Consider the following 14071-nt stretch of genomic DNA (forward strand, 5'->3'; position numbering starts at 1 on the left):
ATTTTGGACAAATTATCCAGGTAAAGAATGAGTTTATTATAATACAGTAAGAAGGGGTGGATGAAAAATATATGGTTCATGGAGTAGCAACACATTCAGTCTGGTTAATCCTAATGTTATTTTCTACTTCCTTTTCACATTGCTTTTTAAGTTTTTGGCTTGGCATATACCTTCATAAAAAAGCCACAGATATTCACTTGAAAAAATTCTCTTTTCCAGAAATTACTAATTATGAGTAACTTTCTCGCCTATACTTCAAAAATACGATGAATATCATTGGCAATTGCCTCATTTTGAAAGCTGCAGTTGTGGTTTCCATTTGTTGTTTGGGTTTTTTAAGCAAACTCCAGGCAGACATAGAAGAGCAGCAGTAAATTGTGTTTAGATATAGGTTCAGCATAGACTTATGAGGTGTTCTCTTCTCATAACCTCTCTTGCTTGGTAAGAAAGGAAATTATTGCAGACTTTATTACAGAAAAGGACTAAAACAATATTACTTTGCTGCCTTTGGATAATATTGAGGACAATGATCAATGGGAGAACTCATGGAAGGCTAATGGAAAAATCTTTAATTGGCTCTGTCTGTGGCGGGAGACATATGCATGTGGAGCCAGGATGAGATGAAGTAATAATTCTGAATAAAATGTAGGTATTGACATTATTGAGAATGGCATCACTCACTTAACTGGAGGACTTGCTTTAATCTGTATTTGTGCTTTTACACACTGATGACTATTGTATCAGCTTGTGATTCCACAGACCATTTAAAAGACCCTGGTGTATTTGGGATGTTACAAATGCTATAACTGTGACAAATATATTGCAGATACTCATCTCAAGTCTTCAGAGATGAGGAAGAGAAATTAATCCCATAAAGTGAAGTTGTAATAGAGTCTACAAGAGAAGTTGTTATAAAGTCTACAAGTTTGTTAAGGATTTTAGAACACACTCTGAATGTCTACATAATATGGAACATAATATTTAAAATCAAGAAGCATGGGTTTTTTCCTTATGGCTTTACCCTGACCTATTTGTACGTACAATGCGGCTAAGGCAGAATTGAATTTGCAGGATTTCTGTGAAAGATTTAAATATGTGTGAGAACCTGCTAAGGTACCTCAAACAGTGATACAGATTTCTCTGAGACACCAATAATTCTGATTCATTGTATTACATTTCTGTGCTTTTGGTGAGGTTTGGGAGTCCTTTTGTTCAAATAAAACATTGACAACACTTGCAGAGAATAACTGTGAAGGAAAAAATGTGTTTTAAGAGACTTCACTGTAGAGTCGACTTAAGCCCTCCCTGCAAGGAGAACCTCATTGGATGAGGCATTTTGGCAGCTAGAAGATGATACTGGCCAAAGACTGCTACAGAAGTCCCCATCTGGCAGCCCACCAAGAGTGCACCTCTTCTGGAGCAGCTTTGCTCTGAGGACAAGGTCTGTTTGCATGGAATTAATCTTTGGCCAGTGATAGTATCAGGTCAGGCAAGGGAAGAGAAAAGCAGCAGTGGAATGGGGACAGCCACCAGCGGTGCAGGGATCAGAAGACAGAAAGCAGGTGCTGCCTGTTCTGGTGTCCTGCCAGAAAGAAGCTGGGCCACTGATCCTGAGCTGACTTCAGAGAAGAAATAGCATCAGAAGAAGAACTTCCTGGCAAAAATCAGAACTGAGGCTGCTGGGTGAGAGGTGAACCGTTGTCTTCACTGTAATTTTGTGGAATGTTTGACAAAGAAGGGACTCCTTTTCCTGCTTTTTGACCTGTTTCTAGTAGTAGTGAATACGATCCGTGCTGTGAGGTGGCCTTTTCATGTACATTTTCAGTTGAGGGCATAGGATCTGTATTTCACAGTTCCAGCTTTTCTTGTGCTCTAGAGGCAATGGGCTAATTCAGCATGGATGCCACATCTGGGGAAAAGTATAAACACGCAGTAGGCAGTTCTACTGCAGATATGTGAAAGAGCAATGTGTGCTGCCTAAAGAAAGCTCATGAAATTACAAGCACATGTGTATTTGCATGAATTATTCTTAGAAGGTGGTTAGAACCAGGAACCAATTATTAACTCCCCTTGCATGACCTATCCTTGAATTTTCTTCACACGTACAAATACCTCAACAATGCAATCAGTGTCAGTAGGTCATAATATTTTATCTCAAAGAAGGCTGGGAAAGGTGAAGATAACACCTGTAGTGCTTTATATGGCTGCATTCTACTTAAGCACCATCTTTTTTTCAGCCTAAGTTATAGTTGAGACTCAGTAGTGGGTCACAGTAACAGCTATGGATGCTGTGGAGATCATCAGCTCCAGTCTTTGACTGGCAACCACCTTGCCAGCTAGACCATGGCACCAAGTGCCACATCCAGTAATTTCTTGAACAGGTGTAGGTCCTTTGAAGTCCCTTACTGGTGTTACTATCCACTTCTTCCTAAAAAACCAGCTGCAAGCAACTGATGATTGTTTTAGGTTTGTCACTGAACCAGATTAGTGCAGAAGAGGTAGCAGAAACTGTAGCAAATTCCAGTGTTCATCACAAACAGGATGTTTGAGCAAATTAATTCTCAACTGAGAATATATCTCTATTCCATCTCCTCTCTATTAATTTTCTCGTCAGTCTTAGGACAGCAAAGAGGTCTGAAAAGTGAAGCAGCTTGGAAAAATATTTTTTTTTTCTTCTCATAAATTTTCAGCAAGTTCATATCTATTCACATCTCAGTGGCCTGAAATTATATTAAAATCACATAATTCCCACCTTCTGGTTCCATATATTAAGCTCACAAGAGCCATCATTTCATTTACAAACAAAACATCTCTAAGACTCTTTCTACTGTTCTTAGGAGGGAAGCAGGTGACAGAACAAACTTCAAGAAGGAGATGAAAGAGGATGCATCATCCACAGAGATGAAAGCTGCAAAATGCCATCAAGGCGAACGTTTCTGGGTTCTCTCCAAACACAGAACTGACCCGCTATTTTCATTGCTTTTCAGGGCCATTTATCTCAGCAGACACAAGGACCCATCAAAGAAGTAATGCAGCTGCTTGATGGATGAGAATTTGCAGGTGCAGCAGGAATCTGCTGCCTGAGGAATGAATGAATCAGCAGCAGAGCAAACTGCTGGAACAAGAAGGGACTAATGAACAGGAGGCAAAAGACGTGGCCACCCAAGACATGGAGGAAATCCCAAGCTACTTCTGTACCTATTTTTCTGCTATTGTAGCTGCATCTACTGGACAGTTCAAGGCACAAATAATGCTTGGGATGGCTGATGCCATCTCAGAAGGAAAGAGCATGTAGAGTCCAAAGAATTCTACTATACAACATGATACTTAAAAAGCTGTTTTATGCAGTGCCATCTTCCCTACCGCCATCCTGCTGCTCAGACCTTTCTTTGCCAAGTTCTCTGATGTTGAATTAGGATTTTGGGACCTAGAACTTTGAAAGGGTAGGCTAGGATTCCAGAATTAACTGTAGCTACAGACATCCCATATTCATGATTTTTTTGCCAATCTTGCCCAAGGATTGCATCACAGGGTGACAGTTCCCTCTTCAGTTTGCAGAATTCTTGAATATTTTAGAGATAGATACATACAGTAGTTGTATGGGTGCTATTGTTTGCATCCCCAGGACAGTTTTGGAAGCCTGATAACTGTTTTATCATTGTTACATCACTGATATTAATACTTACTACCTGGCTGCACCACAGTGGTGATCCCCTTGCTGTTCATTGCTGTACCACTGACAGTTTCAGTCAGTAGTGAGTCACTGAAGCACAATTCTGACTTGTTTGGTGGAAGATTGTCCGTACTGTAGTTCTTTATTAGGATTTGACTGTACTCTGAATTCCAGGGATTCAAACCTTTCATTTCCTTTTCCTGCTGGAGATATAGCCTTTCTGTGACACAGGTTACTGGAGTTATGTAGGCATCACATATATTGAAGTTACTGTCAGTGACTCGTAATAACTTGTATAGATAGAACTGTACTGTCACGTCTTATTACTTTTCACTTGTTAGCAGTTTTAAGGATTAGAGGAGCTAATGATGGTGCTAAATATGTTGTGTATTTATGTGGACTGATCAACAGAGGTTTCTAAATAAATCTGCAGTTTCTCTGAACTGAACTTGCCCTGTATGAGCCAGGAGGTTGACCCATGCTGCAGTTCCAAGCAGTGTGCTGTGTTGTTCCTATGCATAAAACCAAAGCATCAGTCTGGAAATGCCCTGCTCTCTGTGGGAGAGAGCAGTTGCAGCTGCTGTGACAGGACAAGCACACCCCTGCTTTCTGTTGCAGTGTGAGAAGTGTAAGTCTTTCTATCATCTGCCAGCCTTTGGAACCTATGTGGAACAGGAGCTGATGACCTCTGTGCTGGCCATGCTGTGAGGGGGGACGTAGCCACCTCAGGAGGGCGCAGCACTTGTGCTTCTGAACCTGGCCAAGAGGCAAACTTTGGTGATGTTGTCAATGACAGTTTAATAAATGCCCACTGTTTTCCCACAGCAGTGCTTTACTGAAATCTGCCATGTCACAGGACCAGGTCCTTCAGTCTGTTCCTTTCTTCCAGTCCCTTCTGATTGCACATAACTGAGTCATCTCCCTTTGCCCTGATGGCAGAAGAGACCAGAAGAGTTTTCCCTTAGATTCCCTCACGGTGGTGTGGTTGGGAAGCTGCCTTGAGATGTCAGGAAGGTTTCAGTTTCTCTCTTCAAACAAACTGGTGTGAATGGGATTGAAGGTGTCTTCTGACCTCTTAAGACACTTGCGCTAGCGGTTGTACCTGCCCCAAAAACATCTGGGGCATTTGCAGCTTTGTTTTTGTGAAAAACCCTACAAAAAAACCTACTCTGAAAATGCCTACCAAATCAGGTACCACAAGTGAGGTAGGAGGGAGAAACACCAGATCTGAAAATTCTTGTATCAACCCAGGGCTCCAAGCAACTGAACAGCATCAAGACTTAGCACTTTTTGCATGTGGCTCCCTGCAGAAACTTAACATGCTAGCAAGGTTAGGTTCTGAATGGAGTTATTTAGCATCTTATTGGCACCTGAAAGCAAGACTTCAATCACTTAGGATGGATTTCTCACCTGTCTTTTGACATCCATAGAGTACATAGCTGTGTCTGACTGCCAGTGCAGACTTACTTTGTATTCACTGCAAAGAAACAGGCACATTTAGGGCATGGTTCACCTGACCTACTTTACACATCCATGTGAAACTCATCACTATTTATTGTTTAAATCCTTGCAGTTCTGCAAATGTACTGCCTATTGGTGTCTTTAAAATTACTTATGAATAATCATGCTGTTACAGTAGACATAATGGTTCAACTTGAAGGCTGTCAATAACATATTTGTGTTCTTCTGGTAGAGCAAAACATCTCTTTTTGTTGAAGTGGTTTGTTATGATACTGATTTCCTGATTTTCTACAGGACTGACACTGAGGCTGCTTGTGTTTGTTGGAAGTTCTGACCTGACTGTGGGTGTTGTCTTCTTTTGCTGCAGACAAACTCCGCAGAAGCATGCCTAACCTTGCTCGGATGCCAAGCACCCCCACCATCAGCAGTACTGCTGGCTTTGCTGGTTCTCCTGTCACTGTGAGGAATAGCCAGAGCTTTGACTCCAATTTACATGGAGCCAGTAATGGGATTTCAAGGATGCAGTCGTGTAGTAAGTACCTGTGTTCTTTACCTGAGCACAAGAGATGGAGAAAGTGGTAGAATACATGTCCTGGTCACTGATCCTTTGTTTGATGAAAATTTAAAAGCAAATGGTTCTTTTGCACCAGATTTTAATAATCCTCAGGATATTCAAAGTTTCTGTTTTGGAAAGCAAATTCTGCCAGTCTTGTTATTGAAAGTGTCTTCACTTTTTTTTTCCTTTGTCCATTTATCTTGTGCCAGCATTAAAACAGAAATAATAATGATAGTAATAATAAGTAGTAATATTGTAGAAACAGCAAAAATGCAATTAATTCATGTAAGCTTGCATTTTTAGTTTTGATACTACAATTGAAATCTGCTTTTCTTGGTAATTTATACGATACTGGTTGTACAGTACTCTGTATAAACGCTATCTTAAAGTACATGACCTCTCTCCTACTGAAGTTGAGCCACTTTCTTCTGAGGAAATGCAGTAAAAAGAGGATTATATTCTGAAGTATAATATACTTGTTGAGTGGGGGAATTAAAATTTCTCTGTAATTGGTTTAATTTAGGTAACTTCTTGATGGGGGGATGAAGGGAGTATTGATCTAGTAGCTGAAATATTAATTAATTATTAAATAGTATGTGAGCAAGATAGATCAAGATCCAAACCCATCTTTTCTAGCACAGTGGTTGAGGTTCTTGAGTGGAAATGGGAGAAGTGAATTTCACTGAACACAGGCAGAAGCCTCTGGAAAAAGAGGAAAAAATAAATAATTTGGGAAGAAGGGATTTAACTTATGCTCTCCACTTCCTGTGAGGTTTTGGAGGGAGAAGTTGGCAAAAGCTTGTTTTGGGTGTTTTCTTTCAAAGTTGAGCACAAGTTATAAATTTTTTCAATTAAATTGCTTCTTTTCTGGAAAATATTCTTGACTGGTGGGTTATTTTGTTGTATTTTTTCCTGCTTGAATATGAGAATGGAAATAGTTCAGGTTTCCACATGGATTTTTATGGTTGTGCATTAAAAGTTTAATTTTGTTTATTATTTTAGAGGTACGTATTTCTTTGTATGTTCATGCTCTTATATATGTGTGTGTAAAAAATTCAATTTTTCTGAAATACTTTTTTAAAAAAACATTCATAGTAAGTGGCTGTGTTGGGGTATTTTAGGAGCTATGTGATGATAAGTGTTCCATAACAATATATTGACTGTATAGTCTTAATTGAATCACTCCCCTGCAATTTTTCCTTTGACTTTAAATGGTTTAAAGATGTCCTTTTTTTAAAGACTTGAAAAAGGATTGCTCTAAATGTAGCATCTTAATTTATATGCTTCAGGCTGTTGATAGTGGACTCAGAAAGTGATGCTAGCCAAATGTACACCAGAGGGCAGGATTGGGTAGAAAAATCTATATATATAAAGCTTCTGGAGCTCATAGCCTTGATTTAAAATGATGGTTTACATAACATCAGCTGTGGAATATGATGTTACATTCAGGACCTTTTATAGCCTTTTAATTCTTTTGCTGCATAGAGCTTACACTTCTGTGATGCTTCGTAATGCTTTAATGCAGTGTTACTTGAACAAGATGTGGTGGTTGCATGCCACCTCACTCAAAATCACCTAACAGTGACTAATTTATACCTTCAGCAGTTTCTCCCGTTTAAAGCTCTAAATGCGTGGGTGGATTTAGTGTGCTTATAATGGCTAATTTAATCTCTCTGAGGGGAGGAAGAAGGATGAATATGGACTGGGATTTTTTTTCAGGATGGGGGTGGAACAAGATATTTTAGTTCAATGCAGTGTTACTGGATACAGTATTGGATTCAAGAGGTTTTTCAGCAGTCTGTAATCAGCAAGTAAATTGTATAATGATGTGTTTATCCTTACTCAGATCTATCTAGAAATGAGCATTACTACCTGGTCTTATTTGTTGCATACTGACCTTATTGCTTTGTTTTCTACCACTCTTCACAGTTCCATCACCAGGACAGCTTCAACACCGAGTTCACAGTGTGGGACATTTTCCAGTGTCTGTCAGACAGCCTCTCAAAGCTACTGCCTATGTAAGCCCAACTGTACAAGGGAGTAGTACCAGTAGCAGTATTCCAGTGTCCAGCAACTCACAGCTGTATTCCAACACTGGGATCCCAATGCCAAACAAGACTGCTGGTCAAGGCATCGTAGGGCGCAGTGCTCTTCCAAGACCATCGCTGGCCGTCAATGGGAGTGGCATTCCCAGAAGTAAAATTGCACAGCCAGTGCGAAGGTGAGAGTTAAGCAGGCCTCAGTCTCTGTGTGGATGGCTTAGGCTTAGACTTAAATTGTGGAAGTTTTTTACCTCCTGAATATGGAGCTGTAAACCATAAGCTTCTGTGCTGAGTCACTGAATGGGTGAAGATCACTTGCCAGAAATAGTGATGGACAGTGCATGCTGGTAGCCCCTGGTAAACTCTGATCATGGATAGTGTGTAATCACATGTGAATAGGAATGGATTGCCACTTGTCAGTAAGAAATCCAAACAAACACAAACCTCATATCATTAACTGATGTGGCTTACCTTCTCCCTGACTTGTGCCTACTGCTATTTCAGTGTCATGGCATGAGCTAATCTTAGAGTGCTCACATAGAAAGAGCTGCATCCCTGTTGTTGTAAATGGCAGTAGTCTGTAAAACTGCATGTTGTACCATTACAGCATTGTGCAGAAGGAAATAATGTGGATGGTACAGTCACGGGTTGAACCAGCATTTTTTCAATTCCAGCTGGGAGACAATAAGCACACAGGGATCCTGGACTATCACAGAGTTGCAATAAGCTGTACTGTAAGCAAATGCAAATTTTTGCATGTAAAAAAGAGAGAAATTAATTTTCAAATTAATTATTTTTGGGTCAAGCAATAAAATAGTCTTGATGAAAGATGTGTTTTAATCACCTTATCGTAGCTGGGAGTTAAAGTCTTCGCTGCATGTTCTGTAACTAATAGGAATTAAGTCTTCTCAAGGAAAAACTTCTCTCAACTTGTGTTAACTCCTCCAATTATTTCTTTGCGTTGCACACATCCCTCCTCTTGTGAGGGCCTGCTGTGTGGCCACTTCATTTTCTGTTGGATGGACTGTCACTGTTTAGCTCTCATCATTCTTGGACTTTTCACTACATACTGGCTAGATCCAGAATAAGTTCAATTGTTCACATTCTCTCTTTGGTTGAGTTACTTGGGGATTACACTGATGTGACTAACAGCAGATTTTGACCAACTGTGGTGAAACTTTGATAAAGAGCCGTCAGGTTTCTTCTTTGATGAAGACTGTACCATGAGATTTCTATTATAACCTTCTTTGCTCTCAGCAGGAAGCTCTCTCACTTAGACTTCTTTATAGCTGAGGGTTTTCTTTCCTTTTTTCTTTTTCGTTTCCTCTACTTCATGTTCTTCTGCAGAGCTCTTAAATCTTTCATAGCAATATGTGAAAAAGCCTTTCTGGGTCATGAAGACCAGTCCCTTGCTATTTTGTAACTTCTCCTACAACAGACAATATTAAAGAAAAACAAAATTAAGGGGTTTCTGTGGGAGACTGAGACACTATACTCTCAACACTGTTTTTATTAGAAGCTGATTCAAATCAGTAACAAAACTATTTATAGTCCAGGAAGTCTGGGCTCCTGTCTCCTTTCCCACCAATGTGCCTTAGGAGCATCCTGTGTTGCCATAGAGCCAAACCAGTGATGGTTGAAGATGGAAGGTCTTGGCACTGTGGGAGTGCGGAGTTCATGGGACTCAAAACCCCCAGGTAGACTGGATGTCAGCCTGCAGTTCCTCTGAACCCTTGTTCAATTTTATAGATTCATTTGGAAAAACACAAACAGTTTCAGTTCATACAGACTTTTGTTGGAAGGAATTCAGTTGTCATTTTTTTCACTGTGGTATTTTCTAATTAATTGTATTTCTGATTATCAGTTTAAGAGTCTTCTTTCAAACTTAAATAGTGTTTGTAGTCATGACTTGATTAAAAATAGAACAGGTCTTTTGTTTTTTTAAATAAATCAGATGTTTAGGGAGAAGTGCACACTCAGAGCAAATCTGTCTTCCTACCTTTGGCTGGACTGTTAAGTAGCCAAGTTACTGGTATTTTAGATACTTAAAATGGGTTCTTAGACACATTTTATTGGGGTTGCATTAGGGAACTTTAGTACTTACTGCATAGAATGAAACACTGGAGGAGGGAGTGCTTTTAACAATTTGTAATAAAAAATTATAATAGCCAGGAAAAGTAAGTAAATATTAACTGGTTTTCTCCTTACCATCAGTGATTCAAGCAGTGTAAAGAAATTGTGATAGTGTAATCCATCTCTTCTTAGCCTTAGAATTCAAACAGCACCTTTTTTTTTTTTCCTCCTGTTGAGTGGATCCACAAAACTCTCATCCCTTTCCAACTCCAGTTGCAGGGCTTCTTGCAGACCCCACCTTCCAGTTCTGTGTGTTTTAACTTTATGCAGTGTGAAGGGTGGTGGGGGCAGCTGCCCTTAGGGCAGGGTGAGCAGGGAGCTGAGTGGGACAGCTGGGCTGCCCTGCAGTGCCCAGCCTAGAGCAGCACTGATGGTGAGCAGGGTCAGCCAACACTCCCAGTTTCCAGACAAGGCCACAGTGAGGAGACAGGTTCCAGCTAAAGCCAGAATGTCAGTCAGCAGCTCAGGGTCTGGATCGTGCCAGATACCAGGCACAAGTGTGGCAGGAATGTAAGCATACCTGTGGAGTCAGGGCTTGCCTATTCATGCTGCCTTGGACTGGAGCCAGTTGCTGCTATCCAGCTGATGATGGAAAAGTGGAAATGCACAATGACTCCTCCAAAACTCTGTTGTCTCAAGCCACGTGATGTCATACTGACAGCTTGTGCTTGTTTGAAATGGTTTTCATTGCTGGCACATTTTTCTGTCAGTGCACTGTAGCAGAGATTCACCTCTAGATACATAGCAGTATTCTTACAAATTATTTTTAAGTTACCTTTTTTTTTTTTTCCCTTTCTGGTTTGGGGTTTTTTTTGATGATTATTAAATATGCTTTCTTTTTTCTCTGGAAACGAAAGCAGCAGTTGCAGAAAACAGCAGAAGCAGATTATGTTCTTAGTCTCAAGTAACTGGATTTACATCAAAGATAAATGATGCTGCACTGAAGTGGAGCTGCACAAAAGCAGCTTGGCTGAATCTAACTTTAACCAAATGTTTTTACTTAGGTGCAATGTTTTTGCTACTAGAAAAGAAGTGGTAGCAGAGAGTTGAAGCTGCTCTGTTGACTGACTTACTGACTGCCTGCTTTACAAGATATCTCTGCCTTTTTACAGCAAAAAGCATTTGGAAGGGAGAGGAGGCATCAGTAACTTATAATAAAAACAGAGTAATGTGAAAACAAGGCTTGATGTCTGCTTTTATATGAAATAGAACACATTTTTTTCAGCCAATTGGGATGTGACATAATTATGGCTGTGGCAAATTAGGTACAGAGCCTGCTGTGTTACCAGTACTTAAGATCAAGTCAGATGGTTGTTTTTCCTTTGTTTAGTTTTACTTGAAATAGTTGCCTCAGTAGTACCTGGAGGGTTTGGAAGATGGTCCGGAAGTGTTTTGGAAGTTCTCATTTATGAGTGAGAGATGCAGCCCAGGTGTGAGGGTGGTGACCCAGGGGATGATGAGTTCCTGTCAGGAGTTGCAGTGCTGGAACTGGTGGGTCTGGAAACACATCATCACATGTCTTGTGACAGATAAAAGAGGGTCTGGAGCAGAATTAGTGGAGTTCTCCAGCTGATGAAATTCTTTGCTGCTTGCATGGTACTTTTACAAACTGCTGGTTTTTTATGAGCATGCTGAGCTTTTTGGGAAGTGTTTCCCATTAGCTCTCTGTTGCCCATAGTGACAAAAATATGTTTTTACTATCTTTATCCCTGAAAATGAGATGCCATTTAGAGGCATCTCATTCATGACTACAGTTATTCACTCAATTCCTTTTTACAAATCTTTCATGCTCTTCTCATTGGAAGTACCCTTAATTTCACCTTAGATCTTTATATGTGCATTAATATGTAGCCAGAAATGCACCAGAGGGATGTCTCTAAGCAAGCCCCAAAGCCATTGTTACTGCAGAAGTAAATGATGTCTTTTACCTTGATCTTTCACAGGAATTATGACCTTCTTTTCCTTTTTTTTCCCCCTTGTCATTTGGTTAATACAGTTTCCTTCAGCCTCCAAAGCCACTGTCATCACTGAGCACGATACGAGATGGGAACTGGAGAGATGGCTGCTATTGATGAAGGATGCCCCTCAACAGTGGAGAACACATAATGTGGATTTCATTACCCAGCTGGCTGGGTAACAATGATTTGGAAAAGGAGGGTCATACAGTATTATTTTCCCCAGGATCTTAATGTGTAACCATCTAAAATGCCATGTCATTTTTAAAAAATGAACATCTTCAAGTCAAATACTAAATATTGCACTTAATCAGTTGCCTGAACAGCTGCATTGTTATCAGACTAACAATGGCAGTGTTGGCATTTGGAACTGAAGAAAGTATTATATGTGTGCAAAATACAAGAATATTTCCTTGGAACGAACTAGGAGATTTTGCTTTTGGGCAGCTTTGCCATACTGAAGTTCTGAGATAATTTATTCAGTGTAAAGGCATCACACATTTTATTTTGAATTTTGGGGTACTTAAGTATGTGCTTGAATTTTTTTCTAGTGTTTTCAGTACATTTTATTTTGTATACTTAAGTTCATTTAAACTTGCCTGAACCTTGAACTACAGAGAGATAATTTAACTTTTTCTGTGCCATAAATGATATTTTTGGGGTAATGTACTTTTTTAGTGCTAGAAACATATCTTACAGAATCTTACCAATTGGCAATACAAAGCAGTATATTTATGTTGCAGAAGCACAAAAAAAAAGGTAGCATTCACTGGAAATTGTCATCCAGCTGGGTCAGCATGGTTTTGTTGGTCTATCACCATTTGTTGAATTGTTAATTTATTGTCATAGTGTTTTGTATTTAAATGGCAGCATAAATCACATTGCACTTACAAAAGGTACAGTGATCCTAAAACTACTGTTGATTTTCAGTACTTTATTACAAAGAATAAAATTGTAATGTTTTATTAACAGTTGCTTATGGAAAATGAGTTTTAATGCAAATAAATCTTTTTGATAGATCTTTTACAAAATCCAGTTGCACTAATCAATGCTTTCTTATAATGGCATATGACTTAATATTTGATTACAACTGTGTATACTGCTGTTTTGGAATGTTTCAGGAAATAAAGAATCTATTTCAGCAATAATGCTGTTCTTCAGTGTGCCGTGTAAACATTGTGAGAACTTAGCTACTCACATCTACTTAGCTCCATAAGTTTTTACTTAACTTTTATAAAGATTATTCTGGATTTTTGCAAATAGTAACTGAGTTACATAAAAAATTATTTTTTTTAAATTGTGTTAGGAAGCCATGGTGTGGCTAGAAGAAAAATATGTATTATTCTCAAATCAATCTAACTATGATCTTAAGGGAGTTTTTCGATTTAATGTTTAGAGCATGCAAGTATGACTTGCAATGGAAAACAGAGATTGTGTACCTTTCATTGTGGCTATGAATTTGCTCTCAGTTTTGCTCCACAGTTGCTTGAGGACCTGCTTTTCTGAAAAGGGCAAGCTAAAATAAAAAGCAGAGGGGAAATACTTGTGAGTAAAACTTTCATTATGCTGAGAAGTGATATATACTAGTGCACTAGGATCTCTGCACAGCATAGTGTTGTTTAACAGAAATAAACAGGTAATTTTTCACACTGAGGTTCTTTTAATACAGTTAAAATCCTTTTTTTTTTTTCCTTTCCAAAAGAACAGAACTGTTGAAGAATGTATCAAGAGTAATCAAAAAAAGAAATTAACCTGGCACAGGTAAGCATTTAAGCAGGAGTGTACCAAACTCACATTGTTTGTTAGATGCTTTAATTGAAAGAAATTACTTTCAGTTAAAGCAGTCAGTCATTTGTGTACAATCTGTGATTGTGGTGGGCTTCAGAGGCAGCTTGGGGGTGCTTTCCCTTTTGCCTGTGCGGAGTTCTGCAGCTCTCATGGCTTCTGGTGCTAGGGATCCAGCATGCTCTTCATAAAAGATGATGAAGGCCCATGGCAGTGATCAGTTTCTCATTGATGACAGCCCTGGTCAGAACTGTCTCTTCAATTTGTTCCCCAGTGCCAGGATTTTACCACTGTTCCTACATTATCTGGGACACCACAGCACCACATTACTTTCAATTTTTGAAATAGGTTGCAGCTGTTGTATTTAATACCGGGTTGTACACAAGAGGGCAGTATATACTTTGAAAATATTTTCTTTTTGGTAGCTAAAGCTGATCTGTTTTCCAGGCTCTAAATATTAGGAGCT

At 39.3% G+C, this 14071-nt stretch overlaps 1 protein-coding gene across 3 annotated transcripts in view; it reads left to right on the plus strand.

Moving 5' to 3' along the window:
• Nucleotides 1–12968, plus strand: part of SLAIN1 (SLAIN motif family member 1) — a 50038-nt gene extending 37070 nt beyond the window's left edge. For all 3 annotated transcript variants that reach the window (XM_066545090.1, XM_066545091.1, XM_066545092.1), the window contains 3 exons: nt 5502–5666; nt 7620–7911; nt 11862–12968. In XM_066545090.1, the coding sequence (XP_066401187.1) occupies nt 5502–5666; nt 7620–7911; nt 11862–11937 (533 nt within the window). In that variant the 3' untranslated portion in view covers nt 11938–12968. The remainder of the gene's footprint in view (nt 1–5501; nt 5667–7619; nt 7912–11861) is intronic.
• The last annotated feature ends 1103 nt before the right edge of the window (nt 12969–14071 follow it).

The sequence above is a fragment of the Molothrus aeneus genome, chromosome 2 (genome assembly GCF_037042795.1).
Source record: "Molothrus aeneus isolate 106 chromosome 2, BPBGC_Maene_1.0, whole genome shotgun sequence".
Taxonomy (NCBI): Eukaryota; Metazoa; Chordata; class Aves; order Passeriformes; family Icteridae; genus Molothrus; species Molothrus aeneus.